We start from the raw sequence: 16,785 nt of genomic DNA on the forward strand, positions 1-16,785 counted from the left end.
AATGGCAAACATTGCATTGCACTTGCATGCACATCGCACAGCATGCGAATGCCATGCAATGTCTTTTAAGGTCCCATTGAGAACGATAAGTGAGGCATTCCGACGGAACCCTCAAAGATAGAACATGCTGCGTTGTTGTGCAGTCACTCACGTGAATGAATCTATTCAAAAGAATGAATTTCACATTTGTGCGAATTTTGTGTGCGCATCGCACAAAACTCACACGAGAATATCATTCATATCAGCGATGAAAAGGAGACACAACAGGAAAATAGACTATCTTGAGACTGGTCTTTCTTTGCCTGTACTGCTTTGTATTTTAAGAACATCCAGTGCTCAGTTCACCTGAATTCTTTTCCTTTGATTAGGTAGGAACGAGGGGCAGTAGAATATACAGTACATACTCCTATGCTTAAAGGGTATGTACACTTTTGCACTTTTTTTCTTTTAATTAGTTTTTAAACGCATGACATTTTTAATGAAAACCAATTGCAAAAAGTCTTCAAATTGTTTGGTTTCTATGCTTGTATTCTTTCCAAGGTACTGCAGTCTGGAGGACAGAATCCGCCATGTGAACATACTCTTAGGCAGGGGCATAACTAAAGGCTCAGGGGCCCTGATGCAAAACGTGAGCTGGGGCCCCCCCTCTATCTGTATCTGTACCCGTACCCATACCTAAACCAGAGATCTCCACTCCGTTCCTCCCTGCTCTCCCCCGCCGCTCCCCGAATCTTTAGAGACGAGCGGGAGGATACTCGGCTAAGGCACTACTCGCTCGAGTAGTTAGCCTTAGCGAGTATACTCGCTCATCTCTATCTGCTATGTATGAACATACCCTATATATACATAGGTTACCATTTTTGCCCTGAGAAAGCTAAATGAAATACACATCACAGACTCACAAAGTGATGCATAGGTATATTTTTGATCGTCTTACTATGTACTGATATGTTTACAATGTATTGTGCAATGATTGTTGCAGTCTCTACATACCTGTATATGAGTTATGATTCCGGGCTTGTTTTCAGCCTCCAGCTTTTGTGGTTTATGACATAATACATATTTATGGATTATGCCCAGTGTGTGCTTTTTCTGAGATCTTTCTTGTGTCGCTACTGTTTGTTTTTTATTGTATCTTTAATAAAATATATCTTTTTTTATGGTAGTATTGTACTTTCTTGTACTTTTGGGATACTTTTTTAAAGTTTATTGACTTTATATGCATGTAGGTCACCATTTACCATTTCCCTTTATTGTTTCTGCTAGTTATACTAGAGGTATTATCAATAGAAATGAACGAGCGTGCTCGTTTAAGGCTGCTGCTAGAGCGAGTAGCTGTCTTTTTGAGTAACTGTGTACTCGCCGGAGCAGCATGCGGGTGGGCAGCGGGGAGAGAGCGAGAGAGATCTCTCTCTCCTCCCCACTGGCCCCCGCCACCCCCCTCGCATGCTGCTCCGGCGAGTACACAGTTACTCAAAAAGACAGCTACTCGCTCTAGCAGCAGCCTTAAACGAGCACGCTCGCTTATCTCTATTTATCAATCTGCACATTGATGTCGACCACTGCACAAGAGGGTGAACAGCATTTTTTTGCCTCTGTATGCATTTATATGATGTAAGCGCTTTTGTTTGTGCGTAATTGATCCCGACACATTTGCTGCGTGTTTGTGGTTTATTCAGTAACATATTGTCAAGTAAAAAAAAAACAATATAATACAGAATCTTGTTTAAAGTGAAGTTACATAATGAAAAAAGTGGCATCTAAACATTTTCTTAGGTGGTAGAAAAAGGTAAAAGAAATTAATACTGTTAATTCTACATCTTGCAATAAATAATAGAAGATCTGAAACTCAGACAGATTCATAGTACAAAATATAGAACAAAATTTCTGTGCATTCACATTACAGGTTGGAAGAAATACATAATACAGACAAAATTTAGAAATTCATAAATAATAGAGCAAGCGGCAATAGAAATAGTTACAATATATTTCCAGCTGCTTCTCCTTCAAGGTTCTCTGTAGTTATCGCACTAAACTACCTTTTCTAGTACAGAATGACAAAGCATTGCAGGCCAAGGTGGTGTGATGCGCCAGGGCTTATCAGAAGTAGCAGAGATGAATTTGGCCATTCAGTAGATGTTAGTCATTCATTCCTACCAAGTTCACACATTGTAAATGCATAATACTCAGACAGTTACCACTATGCAGATTCAAAGAGTACACAGACTAATGGCAAAATCAGCTCTGCTACATACGTGTGTCTGTGTATATCAGTAACTATATAGATATTATGTATCATGATGACATAATCTACGATGGCCACTGTTATGTGAACAGATACAAAGCTACTCAACAGTGGATTGAAGGGGTATGCTCAACTCAGAGAATACTGAAAAATGAAAGTGTGAAGCTACGCTCAAGACCAATGCAAGTCCAATTCAGTATAGAAGCGTGCAAGGTCCTAGAGACGTGGGTACTGCTCTAATGAAAAACTGATAATAAAATAGTTGTCCAAAAAGGATGGATATATACAGAACTTGAGAACAAAACCAAAGAATGGGGAAAGGGAAATCTCACCCTCTCATACTAATATGGGATAACCCTCACGAAAAGAGGGGTGATCACCCTGATAAGGGTGGCTCCATGTCTGAAACCTGGGAGCTACCTAGACTGTCCCTACATAGCAAAAAGGGGGTGACAATAGTCAGATATGAATACCAATAGTCACAACAGTACTAGGAAGTAGATGGAATAACAGCAGGAAATAAGTGTCAAGTCCAGGGATTTATGTGGCAGAAATGACACCAGGGGAACGAGGACCAGAGCTTCCAACTCCAGAGGAATAACCAGCGCCTTCTAAGAGGAGGGGCCAGAATATATACACTACAATAATGTCTGATTTTCCTTGCTTGAAGAACCACTTTTCCAATGGCCAATCAAAGCCCACATCAGCAGATGGTTGTTTATTTGTGTGCAGCCCAAATGATGGCACATGTGCCGATGCTGATGTCACATGCGCCAGGCAGACGTTGTAAGTCAGTCCGGACCCACTTCCATTTTGCGGCTGTCATTAGTATTATAAAAAGGTATAAAACAGCAAATAAATTTAAAAAATCACCATCAGTGGCAGCAGGGTAGTGCAGTAATTCGCCACTCAGGCCTATTCCTCAGACTTTTACAGTGTTTCACTATGGGCGGTTGCTCGTCTATTCTCATTCTAGAGCATTTGTAAGCAGCTTGGTAATTATGAAGCCGTCACCAATGGCGATGCATTGGATTGATGAACATTGTGCCGCTGCAGAAGAGAGATGCTTGCTAATTTCCATCAGGATCATTTTGCTCAATCTGGCTTCTCCTAGCGTTCATGAAGCTGTGTGGGTCTGCTTTAGTTTCACCTCTTTAACGCATTAAGGATCAAGAACGATACAAAAATGGCGCTTGGTCCTGGGCTGACAGTAGAAGTATGGTGCAGGATTAAAGCTTCTCAGCTGTCAAACACAGTCGAGGACCAAGAGGAGAAGGGAGAAGTGGTTTTTGATGAGCGCTATGTACTGAAAAGTGAAAGCGGAAGTGTTTGTTGTGCTATGTGACTTGGCAATCACATGACCACCGAGATCTCTTGGCACAGCAGAGCTGCAGGGTCCTAGCAGACGCTGATCAGCTCTGTCAGTAACTGCTATCACTGCAAGGGGACGTTTTTCCCTATAACTGGGGATCCTATGGATGCCTCAGCTACAATAGAAAAGTATCAAATTAAAAAAAAAACATGTGAATGACCCCCAGAGGCCTTATATGATGCCATGGGGGACAGAGATGGTAAAATTAACAGTTATAAAAATAAGGTAAAAAAAAATTGAGAATAAAATAAAAATATATACATAAAAAAGAAAATGACCAGACGCCAACCAAAATTGCCGCCGTATGCACCCTGTAATTCAAAACTATACAATTTATATATCAAAACATCCGAAACACAATAAGGAACCCATTCCCATATTTTATTTTAGCATAAATATACTAATTTTTTGAAAATAAAACAATAGTTAAAAAAATAACTTTCTTAGCTTTTTACCCCTTATAAAACTAAAAACAGGGAAAAAATAGCCCTATGTGTCACAGGAAAAAAAAAACGGAACAAAAATAATTTTGGCAGCTGAAGAAAAAAATACAACAAACTGAAGAAAAAAATAGGTCAGTAAAACCACCACATGGGTAAAATCCCTAAAAAGTGTCCGGTCCCTTGGAACCAAAACACTCTGGTCCCTAAGGGGTTAAGTAAACAGTATAGTACATGGTGCTCATCTGATTCCATAGACCCGGCTATCTCACGAATCCTGGGTGCAGTAGCTGTTGGGACATCGTGACACAGAGTGGGGTAATTTTCTGAGATGAGAAGACCCCTTTTATGAGAACAACGGTCATGTGCCATATTGGCTAAGTGCCATAGAAATCTGAGAACTTGTAGCTGTTGACTCTCCATCCACCTAAACTTTGAGAGTTTGAAAAGTTTTAGAAAGGAAACGTTTCATTGTCTTAGTGTGTTGAGCTGACTCAAGGCTATATGGGCTTCCCCCAAGGTGTGTCTACTAATTATTTTGAGGGGTAAAAAGTTATGAATTTGAATATTTTGATTTAACAGTTGTTAGTTACACATCAAATTATCTAAATGAATTCACTGATTCAATGTTGAAATGAAATGAAACATGAAAATGTCCACTGTGGTACTACATTTTATAGGCACCATACAGTATGTATGACTGGGTCTGTTCCACTGGATTGGCTCACAGAAAATGTGGTGCCGATATTCAAAAAGGTGGCAAAAAGAGAACCTGTGAACTACAGGCCGGTAAGTCTAACCTGTATTGTGGGTAAAATGTGTGAAGGGGTTCTAAGAGATGCTATCCTGGAGTACCTCAAGGAAAAGAGCTGTATGGGTTTATGAGGGGTTGCTCCTGTCAAACCAATCTCATCAGTTTCTACAAGGTAGTAAAGAACCAAAGAGTGTCATTAGATCTCGTATATCTTGATTTTTACAGTGCCTCATAAAAGGTTGGTATATAAATAGTTATAGAATGCTTGGTCTTTGGGAGAATATGTGTAAGTGGGTAAATAAGTGTCTCAGTGATAGAAAGCAGGGGGCGGTTATTAATTGTACATACTCTGATTGGGTCACCTCACCATTACTAGTGGGGTACCACAGGGGTCAGTTTTGGGCCTTATTCCTTTTAATATATTTATTAATGACCTGGTAAAAGGATTGTACAATAAAATATCAATATTTACGGATGATACAAAAGTATGGAAAGTAATTAACACAAGAGAGGACAGTATACGTTTGCAAATGGACCTGGATAAATTGGGGGTTTGGGCTTTAAAGTGGCAAATGAGGCTTAACACGGATAAATGTAAGGTTATGAACATGGGCAATGGAAATGCATGTCACCAGTACACACTAAACGGGAAACCATTGGGAAACAATGACTTGGGGATTTTAGTTAATTGAAAGCTTAATTGGAGCAACCAGTGTCATGCAGTTGCTGCCAAGTCGAATAGGGTCATGGGATGCATCAAAAGAGGTCTAGGGGCACATGATGAGAACATTGGTCTTCCTCTTTACAAGTTACTGATCAGACCACACTTGGAATATTGTGTACAGTTTTAGGCGCTGATGCTCAAGGAGGACATTTCAGAGCTTGTGCGGGTACAGAGGCGGGCAACTAAAGTAATAAATGGAATGGGCGGACTACAATCCTCAGAAGTTATCAAAATTGGGGTTATTTAGGTTAGAAAAAAATGGGTGAGGGGTGACCTAATAACTATGTATAAATATATCAGTAGACAATACAGAGATCTCTCCCATCATCTATTTGTACCCAGGATTGTGACTGTAACAAGAGGGCATCCTCTACGTCTAGAGGAAAGAAGGTTTCATCACCAACATAGAAGGGGGTTCTTTACTGTAAGAGCAGTGAGACTATGGAACTCTCTGACTGAGGATGTGGTGATGGCGAACTCAGCTAAAAGAGCTCAAGAGGGGCCTGGACGCCTTTCTTGAGTGTAACAATATTACATGTTATAGTCTCTGATTACTTAAGAACGGTCGGTGATCCGGGAATTATTCTAATTGCCAGACTGGAGACAGGAAGGATTTTTTCCCATAAAATGAGGAAAATTGACTTCTCTCTCATTGGGGTTTTTGCCTTCCTCTCGATCAACGCTGGGGGTAACAGGCTGAAGTAGATGTACATGTGTCTTTTCCGCCTTACACACCATGTTTCAATGTCACCCTGTGTGAGTTCTGCCAACAGATTACTAGATAATACAATTCTAAGCTTTTGTTTGGCATATTAGGATATGGCTTAATTAATCTAGAGGAAAAAGTTTCAGTACATCTCACACACTGGCAAACCAAGAACAATTTAATTCCACGCAACTCTGTGCATCCTCAGGCCTGCAATGCTATTGTACATCCTGAAACCATACGAGTCTCACATACTGGTCATCCTCATTAGTCACATGATCAGTATTGAGACAGTGGAGAATTCAGCAATTGCTCCATGCTACAAGGGTGGTTGCAAACTTCAGAAATATTTCCAGTGAAGATCATTAACATCATTCATCTTCTTCTACATATGTGGATGGAAACCAGCCAACCTGTGTAAGACAAGATAGAAACACACTTTTTACCACCAACACACAAAGAATGCCAGGTTTACATTAATTTGGAGACTAAATGGCACTGGTTTTTTTTTTTTTTTTAAGAAACAAAGAGTCAGGCAGTGCTGGAATGGGGTTTTTTGGCCATAAGAGGAAAAGATACTGAGGGCTCATCTTCTATCTATACAAAAGATGTACATGTAGAGATGAGCGAGTATACTCACTAAAGGCAATTGCTCGAGCGAGCATTGCCTTTAGCGATTACCTGCCCACTCGAGACGGAAGGTTCGGGTGCTGGCGTGGGGGAGCTGTGAGTAGCGGCAGTCAGCAGGAAGGAGCGGGGGGGGGGGGGGGGGGAGAGGGAGAGAGAGATCTCCGCTCCGTTCCGCCCCGCTCTCCCCCGCAGCTTCCTGCCCGCTGCCGGCACCCGAACCTTCCGTCTCGAGCGGGGAGATACTCGCTAAAGGCAATGCTCGCTCGAGCAATTGCCTTTAGCGAGTATACTCGCTCATCTCTGTGTACATGTCCTCTCATGGTGGGAATAGTTTTTCATCATTATTCCAGAAATTGCAGACGGCAGCCCTACTTACTGATCTACTCATACAGCTAACATATTTTGGCCAAAATATTTACTAATGCCTCGTATTTATCATTATTTTTGCAGGAAGCAGTCTGGTTGTAAAATGTTAGTGGAGCCCGGGGTGTCATTACTTTGTGTGGTTCACTTATAAGATGTAGGACAGCCTGCCTGATCTATCATTATGGGTATTTGTTGGTACATATCAGTAGCATGCAGTGTGGCTTTGAACGCTGGGGAAGTTAGTGCATTCTCTATATATGGCCATTTTCTTTGGTTATTTTGTCTGTTTATGTCCCCTTTTTGTGTGTTTTTCAACATGTATCTGTGTAACTGGCAGTGCCCATATATATATAAGGTAACTATTTGGTTAAGCGGTTATTGTCTTGGCTTTGGAGCTCTGGGGCCCCGAGTTCGAATCCTATTATTGACCTTAATAATTGTACAAACAGTTTGGTTGAGTAGCTACAGTCTCTTTTATGAGAACTTCAAATATAGGTGCTTTCATTTGTGACCAATTGTTTAACTATGTCCCTCTCTTTTTTATGAATGATATTAAACGTTATATTTTAGAAGTTCGTTCTGTGAATTATTCAAGCTTTTTTAGATCTTTTTTGCCTTTCAATGACTTCATATCCAAGTATAGTAATAAGCAGCCCCCTCCTCCCTCAATATAAGGAAGGTATGTAAGTGGTTGTTCATCAGTACCTTGAACCTGTGGAACTGCTCCTCCATCTAGCAGTCTGGCTGTCTGTATGTTGAGGGTTTGTGGTGTATTTACCTGCCCTCTTGTATTAGTACATTGATAAGCATATAGCCATTGTTTTTCGTCTGTGTGTTTTTCAACATGTATCTGTGTGACTTACACCCTATATAAGCCTTAGCTATGTTCAAATATAATACTAAGCAACAACCCCCCTCCAGTATAATGTAGGTGTGCGAATGGCTCTTATTTTGCTCCTGTGTAATCTCTTCCATATAGCATTTTGCCTTTTCTGCATGCTCCTAGGAAGTGGTGTTTTTACCTGCCCTTGTAGTTCTGTATCAGTATATCAGTAAGTATTGCCACCTTTTGTGATTTTTTTTTTTAATAGATGTTTTTTTTTCCTTCTTCAGTGATTTGTTTGTATTGGTATTATTTTCACATTCAATTATCAATCAACCCATTAAAAACAAACCCCAGTGGCAAGTGGAAAGATGTCACAGTGCTTGAGGGGGTTCAAAGAAGAGCGACTAAACTAATACATGGAATGACGGGACTGGAATACCCAGAGCGGCTATCCAAATTGGGACTATTTACTCTAGAAAAAAGAAGGTTAAGAGGCGACCAAATAACCATGTATAAGTACATGAGGGGACAACACATGGATCTCTCCCGCGATCTGTTTACACCCAGGACCACGACGGTAACAAGAGGACATCCGCTACGATTAGAGGAAAGTAGGTTTCATCACCAACACAGAAAGGGGTTCTTTACTGTAAGAGCAGTTAGACTGTGGAACTCTCTACCGGAGGAAGTGGTGGTGGCAAAATCCATAGAGGAGTTTAAAAGGGGACTTGATGTCTTTCTGGAGAAGAAGGATATTACAGGATATAAATATTAGGTTAAGTGTCAATCCTGGTATATAGGCAGGTAGGAACTATTAGGGGTTGATCCAGGGAACAGTCTGATTGCCATTAGGGAGTCGGGAAGGAATTTTTTTCCCCAAAAGGGCTAATTGACTTCTGGCCTTGGGGTTTTTTGCCTTCCTCTGGATCAACACAGTAGGATAGACAGGCTGGACTAGATGGACAATGTCTTCATTCGGCCTTACATACTATGTTACTATGTTACTATGTTAAGTGAGTGCTTCCAAAGTCAACTCTAAATGGAGTTGGCTTCTGCTAGGCCTCTTGGGTTCTAATTAGAGATGAGCGAGCATACTCGTCCAAACTTGATGCTCATGTGAGTAGTAGCATACTCGATGGTGCTCGTTACTTGACTGAGCACCACGTGGTGCTCGAGAAACTTTAATGTCCCTTTCCCGCATGTTTAGCGCCATTTTTTTAGCCACTAAACATGAGAGAGACAGATTCCCATATGCAGAGCATGGGCAACCTTAAAAAATGCTCGAGTCTCTCATTGACTTCAATGGGGTTCGTTACTCCAACTGAGCTCTCAAGCATTAAAAAAAGCTTGGCTTGAGTAACGAGCACCCGAGCATTTTAGTTCTCATTCATCTCTTGTTCTAATGTTGGAGAAAGGTGAGCCTTTACCTTAAAGAGTAGCTGCACTTTCAACAAAGTTTTGACATGTCATAGAGACATGTACTGATCAGTGAGGTCCCGCTGCTGAGACCCCCCGGTGATCACTATAATGCGGGGAGTGCAGTGCTCATGTGAGCGCTGTGTCTCCTCGACGGTCTTGAATACTTTTCGGCTTTTTCCGGCAGCTGACGATGGCCTACATAGAGTTCTATAGAACACACTATATACCTCTACGAGACGGTCTTCAGCTGTCAGGAGGAGCCGAAAAGCAGCCAAGACAGTCGAGGGGCACAGCACTCAGCTGAGCGCTGCAGCCCCCTCGTTCTAGTGATCAGCTTAGATCTCAGCAGCAGGACCCACACTGGTCAATACTTTTTCACATATCTCTATTGCATGCATTGCATGTATTTCTTTACCTTGCCATTCGACTCTCCTCTCCACCAGCCATTGGTCCCGGACTTGGTATAGATCTTTACCACATCGCCTTTGAATAGGGATAGCTCCCTCATGTCTCTGGCACAGAAATCATACCGTGCAATGGCAATGCCTAGAACTTTGGGATTCAAGACTGAAAGAATAATAGAAACAATTCATAACAAGTAGAAATATAACTACCCATAAAATGAATAGTATGGGAGAGAAAAATGGTTAGAGAGAAAGAGTTAATCTGTGACATGATGGACAGTGGGAAAAATGGTTATTACTAGGTCTAAAGTTTACACTGGATTTTGGATGTGCGGAATTCAATACAATACAATAACTTAAAACATAATGAAGCCCCGGTGAAAACATCACCCTCAGCTAGAATAGTCCCACGACTAAAAGTGCTAAAGAGCTATTCTGCTAATGTAATGGTATATATTGGACTGATTAGTTATCTTAGACAATGTATCACTTTAAAGTAGTTATTTTGATAGCAGGTTAGAGAACCGGCTTCTGAGAAGGACTTTTAGAACGATACTACTACTTTGTAGTTCCACCTAATCCTATACCTGGGCTCATTCTGATTCCCCTGCTCAGGTGTGGAGCAGGAGGTCGATTGTTAGATTGTATTTGCTCCATTTCCAGGACATTATGCGCCGGACATTCTGTCTACGGTCATGTTACTTGGTTAGGTTTCTTTGACAATATGCATGAGCCAAGCTACTAACTGCTTGGAAGAGATCGATATGCCCAAGACATTTGCTCACTCCTTGAAAAACAGAGTTCTGTAGGGTCTCTTTTTACCTTTGCATGCATAATGCACTGCGTGCAAAGCATACACAATCCTGCTGACAGGGCCTTCCTGATTTATAAATGAGGTTATATGTAACGAGCCCACACAATGTGCTTGTACTTTTAATGTTGCTTCATACATTATGCCATGCTTAGGGCAAGGTCTGAGGCGGCGGTACATGATTCAAAGGATACAACAGAGAATCCCTATGTCATGCACTGCTCCCCCAGGCCCCACACTTGGTATGACACACGGTAGTAAGTTTTCCTGGTGTGTTCATTTAGCCGAATCTTCGAAGAAATCGCATGGATGATGCTACTTGTTTAAATGGAGAGTCAATGGACAAAGGAATGAATATGGCTTCTATGTAGCTATATACCTCTTCCCGAAATAAAGTTACAAGCACTACTTCCTGTATACATTCTAAGTACTAGTTATTCTACTGTATATTATAATTACCACTCTTTAGCCAGTAATATGTGAAGGAGCGATAACTGGAAAATGTAATTATGTATTCCTTCTCTATATAAAGTGTTATCCTGAGTGTCCTTATCTCCCACTGTCAGGACTGCTACCAGGCAAATGGACAGAGCCTGGCCAGATACACAGCATGCTCCAGAAGGCAATTTTCAGTCTTGCTAATATTTAATGCTGATCAATATCGATCAGTGATCAGTGATCTTTTCACCGTTTCCTGCTAATACAGGCTGACAAAGATGAATATACTTGGGGATTCATGAACTGACATAGAAGTGATATTTCTTACATAGTGGTATTATCAGAATCACTCCCAGCACTACGTTTGAGTTAACCTTTTGCAATCCAATTTTGGATTCAGAGTTTCCTAGGGGCCTTTCTCTTTCTGCCATTATACAATGGCGCCATCTGCTGGCTAGAGCCAGTACTGTGGTATCGGACATGCTGGAGAGGCCCCCGAGCAGCCAGTAATCTACAGTAAGAATACCCTGCCGGACGTCTTCGGACATCGGAGCTGTACAGCCTTCAATCAGAATGTCTTCAGACATCAGGCAGTGAATTGGAAAGGGTTAAGGTGGCTTTACATGGACCAACTATAGTCAGAATAGCTGCTTGAAATAATGACTAAAGTGCCTGAACGACTATGGTTTTATTGTTTTACAGAGAGTGATCGTCGCTCACTTATTTAATTTTGCAATCGCTGGACGAATTGTTGGGAGCATTTACATGGGCCAAAATATCGTTCTTTGACTAGTCAGGGGGTGTGAGCGTATTTACATTTTTGACCCGTCCTCAATGCATGCTCATTGGTTGCTGAGCCCATTGCAAGCATATAAATTTATACGAGCGGACTGAGTGAACACTCGCTGTTGCGGTCGCTCGCTGGATCAATACCAGCCATAGAACGTAGCAGTGAGTGTTCTTTTAAAGACCAGCAAGGACTGTTAAGTCGAGGATCAGTCACACGTATTTATGTGTTTTCAGGGATTCATGAGTGCTAAGCGGGAGGGCAAAAGATAAAAAAAAAGCAGGAGCCAATGAGCGTTAGGGAGGAGCACATGAAAAAGTACAAAACTCCCTGCAAAGTTGTTGGCTAATTGTTGAAAGACAATTATCTGTTTACACCAGACAATCATTATTCAACCAGTGATTATTTTAAGGTGAGATGAAACTAAGCTAACGAATTCTTGCTCATCACCCGGTTGCTTGTCGTGTTTACAGGGAACAACTGTTGCTTACATTCACTAAATTGAGTGACTATTCAGACGATAGTTGTCCCGTGTAAAGCCAAGCTCACGCATCTGAGATTCCCCACCGTTTCCCTTTCAATGGACTATAGTCCATTTTACAATAACTGGTAGGTCTGTTCCCCATTCACCTACTGATAAAGATAGGGGTTTTGAAGTTCCATGCATTAGTAAATAACCCTTATTCCAATAAAAATATACTACAAGACTTTCACCAAAAAGTAACCAGCCATATGCTTCAGTAATAGAAGTGGTTATCTGATTCTTTATAATGGATTGACTATTCTTAGGACAGGACACCAATATCAGATCAATGGGGGCTGATTCTTGTCCCCTTGCCAATCAGTAGTTGAAGGTCTCTGGTGAGTGTTGTGTCCTCTTCATGGTTTAGCAGGCACAGCTCCGTACTTTTAGTAGCTGCTGTGCCTGGTATTGCAGTTTGCTATAGCTATAGTTATAGTGAATGGGACTGACTGCAATACCAGCAGCATCCACTACTAAAAAGAGCTGTGCCTGGTTGACAATGAAGCCAATGCGACCCCATCAACAGGTTGCGGCTTTTTCACGCAGAGATAAATGAGCGCATGAAGACAGAGTTCGCTCGTTAAAACAGTTTATACAGGCAGAGCAATCTTTTAGATTTTGTTTGTCAGTCGTTCACATTGACTGTATAATATTGTGAACGACTAAATGATCACCGTTTACACGCAACGACATGTAAACGAGCCAATTATAAGTTTTATGCTTGCATAATATGAACAACGAACGAAAAGCGAACAAATTCTAGTCCCTCATTCAGTCGTTTACATTAAGATTATTGTTCAAATTTGCATGATCCAATCGTTCTGTGTAAAAGAGCCGTAAGGCAGGGTTGTTCAAAACCAAACCCCCAGAGATGTAGTGAATACTTGGAGGAGGGAAACCAGTTGCCTTAGTAAATAGGGATTGTTACCATCTAACGTAATAATTAAAGTTGCTCCTGTCATGAAGCAGTTTTGCCACTGCTGGGGTAGCTATAAAAATCCACAGTATCAAAGGTTATCCAATTCTTTATAGATTGGTGGGGGGACTTACTAAGCAACCACACCAATCAGCAGTTAAAGGGCTATGGCGCTATACAAAATTACAAAAGACTGCAAAATTAAAGGCTATCAATATCAGATTAATGGGGGTTTGGCTATCGGCAACCCAACCAATCAGCTGTTTGAAGGAGCCAGATCTCCTATTTATTGTTTAGGAAGAGCTTCATACCTTTACTAGTGGCTGTGCCTGGTATTACAGCTTAGTCCCAATCACTTCAAAGGGTCAAGACTGCAATGAGTTGTAAAACAAGGCACCACCACTACTAAGAGTACAAAGATGTGCCTGGTAAACAATGAAGGGGATGCAGCGCTCAATGCAGGCCCACCGCTCATTCAATCAGCTGATCCATGGGGGTTCTGGGAGTTAGGCTATAAGTATCAAATAGGTGGGGGCCTATCTTAAGCAATGACTTTTATAGAGTCAGATAACCCTTTAACGCAGTGCGGAATACATTAATGGGCATGATAGGAGATGACGGATTTTGGTAAGTTTTTTCCAGTTCTCCAGTAGTGGTAAAAATGCTTCATGATAGCAGCAACTATGTCAGGTGGTACAAACCCATATTTACTAAGGTGTCTGTTTGTCATTCTCCAAGAGTTTACTTCATCTTTTTCAAGACTTGTCAAGTAAATAAAAAAATTCATCTAAAGCCAAATTGCTAAGGCATGAGTCAGGAACCTATCTGTCTACCTACATATATGCAGTTATAAGTGATCCCATGGGTCTTAACTGTATGGAGCATGCCAGACTTCACAGCAGCCAGTTATGGGGCATGGATAACGTATTGTGCTCTAAATATGTGTTTCCAAATAACTCTTTCAATCCTAATTAATGTGATTGTTTATTACCCCATCACTGATAATTAGCCATTTACTGACTATTTCGGAGTGCCTGTTTCCTAATCTGACAGCTGGCAGCTTTGGAGGAAGAGTGAAGTACATGCAGGTGGAAAAGAAAGCAGTGCCATAGCTACCTGACCAGAAGGGAGCAGTGGAGGGGGGCACAAAGCTGTACTCAGGCGCAGTAACAAAAGCAAACCCACACAGCACAGACGTGGCTTGGAGAGAAGACAGACAAGCAGAGACCTGAGAGTCACTAGCACATCACAATGTCACTGAGCAATAATACTACAGCATCAATAAGCAGCACAACTGGTATAACAAGTGCCAAAGCCACACACAGCACAGTGCAGGGACGGGCATCCTTCACATCAGGTAATGCACGGGTCATGTGAAGGGGAGCAACATTTGGATTAGACCAATTGACAGGTGATTATTATGCATGTGAGAATGCATTAGTATAGCATTTCTTCTTAAGGAATAGGGCTGTATGGGTTAAAATATTAAACTGAAACATATGAGGGGGTTCCCAAAAAGAAACCGGAAACTTGTGGGCGAGGCGTTACTAGTATAGACATCTGTTTCTAGGTGGACGTCTGTGGAACCCTACTGAGATGACATGCCAGCCGACATTGTTGGGGAAGGTTGTGTTCGGTACCAGTGATTTATTGATTTTTTTTCAGTTGTTCAGTTTTTTGCCTATTTTGTGGCGGCTGATTCATATGAACAACGTGCAGTTGTTCACGATGGAAGAATCGGTCATCTGTAAATACAGCACTGAGAGGTAAGCGATTTTTGATGAAAAACTCACCCTCTGTATTCAATTGATCTCGTTCCGTACGACTTTTTTTTTTTTTACAAGTGCCTTGAAAGGTGCAAAAGAAAACAAAACTTCACAGCTTCAGGTTGTTCGTATGAATCAGCATTATAAAATAGAGGAAAAACTGAACAACTTGTTGAAAAACAAAATCACTGGAGCCGAATGCGACCTTACCCAACAATGTTGGCTGGCAAACCGTCTTGGAAGGGCTCCACAGACATTCCCCTAGCAACAAAAGCCTGTAGCAGTGATGTTTCATCAACCAGAAGAAGATTCTTGTTTATTTTGGGAACCTCCACGTACTTACCCCTCTGTGGCCACCAGGATCCAGAGCTGCAGCTTCGCTGTAGTTCCGGTGATTGTTAAGATCGCTGACCTCACAGGAACTTAGGTGACCTCTGCAGCCAACAAGAGATGGCAACGTAACGTTCCTGGACTCCTGGCATCACGGCGGTAGTATGTAAGCGCCAATAACAAGAGAACCAGCGGTGATGCTGCAGCGGTCATTTGAGTTCCTGTGACATCATCAATCATAGCAACCACAACGGGATTACAGCGTTGGATCCCAGCGGCCACCAATGAGTCATTATGTTTCAGTTTATTATTTTAACCCATACAAGCCTAATTAAGCAGGATAACCCCTTTGAAAGGAATGTTCATGCATGTACACAGCTTTTTTTCTAAATAGGGATATAATTCTGGCTGATTAATTTGTTAATATAACTATATAGTGATCAAAGCTCCAATTTTTTGATTTGGTGTTCTAAATCTTCTGCAAAACAAAGGGGGGAATTTATAAATTCTGACATTACAAAGTTGCTAATTTTTGCACAAGTCATATTTACACAAATATTAGAAACATTTTGACCTTTTTACACCTAGCTTGTCACTTTTCTAAAAGTGGGTGGGGCTTAGCAAAAGCCAAGTCCCTCTAATTATGTTAATTTAGTAAATTTCTCAGTCTTTTTAGCTGGATAGAAAAGTGCAGAGGACGGCACCTTTCTGTACAACTAAAAGGACTAACGGGCGTCTTTTTAGATCAGGAAATGCTTTTTCTAAGACTTGCTTTAGAAAAGGCTTTCCTGAAGACGGGACAGGATCTGATCAGTAGATCTGTAATAAAGTAGATCAGTAATAGGACCATCTTCATGACTCCAAAACTTCTGCTGAGCTTTTTTTTACTTCAAGTGGCCCTCTGGTTTTGTGGAAAATTCTGTCCCAGTATTGGAGGGGTTGAGTGAGTATAACCTGCAGTTTTCCTTATTCATTGACCTCCCATCCGTTGGTACCACGTTGCACTTTCCAGCTGTCCGAGATGACCAACATAATCTTCAGACTACCTAATCCCCTTAGTGCATTGGTGGTGTTAGCCTACTAATGTACAATACCTGCTCTCTGATTGGCCAGTCCTTCTCATGTCCAAAAATTGTGGCAGCCATTTCAACAGCTGAAAATAGGACCCAAAACCAGTGGCTCTGTGGGTTGGTGGTTCCAGGAGAAAATTATGTTCCAAAACTGGAGGGTCACTTCCTTACAGCTTTGGCAGTGTAAGGATGAAGGCCTGTCTCACCAGGGTTTAAAAAAGGTTATCCCACAAAAGTCATGTATTAACCATGCACAGG

General features: G+C 41.4%; 1 protein-coding gene across 2 annotated transcripts in view; it reads right to left on the bottom strand.

Annotated features, from left to right (window-relative positions):
* Positions 1–1,658: 1,658 nt before the first annotated feature.
* Positions 1,659–16,785, bottom strand: part of VAV3 (vav guanine nucleotide exchange factor 3) — a 200,584-nt gene continuing 185,457 nt past the window's right edge. For both annotated transcript variants that reach the window (XM_066597225.1, XM_066597224.1), the window contains exons 26-27: positions 9,898–10,049; positions 1,659–6,654 (exon numbers count right to left, since the gene is read on the bottom strand). In XM_066597225.1, coding sequence (XP_066453322.1) covers positions 6,613–6,654; positions 9,898–10,049 — 194 coding nt within the window. In that variant the 3' untranslated portion in view covers positions 1,659–6,612. The remainder of the gene's footprint in view (positions 6,655–9,897; positions 10,050–16,785) is intronic.

Source organism: Eleutherodactylus coqui, chromosome 3 (assembly GCF_035609145.1).
Source record: "Eleutherodactylus coqui strain aEleCoq1 chromosome 3, aEleCoq1.hap1, whole genome shotgun sequence".
Classification (NCBI taxonomy): Eukaryota; Metazoa; Chordata; class Amphibia; order Anura; family Eleutherodactylidae; genus Eleutherodactylus; species Eleutherodactylus coqui.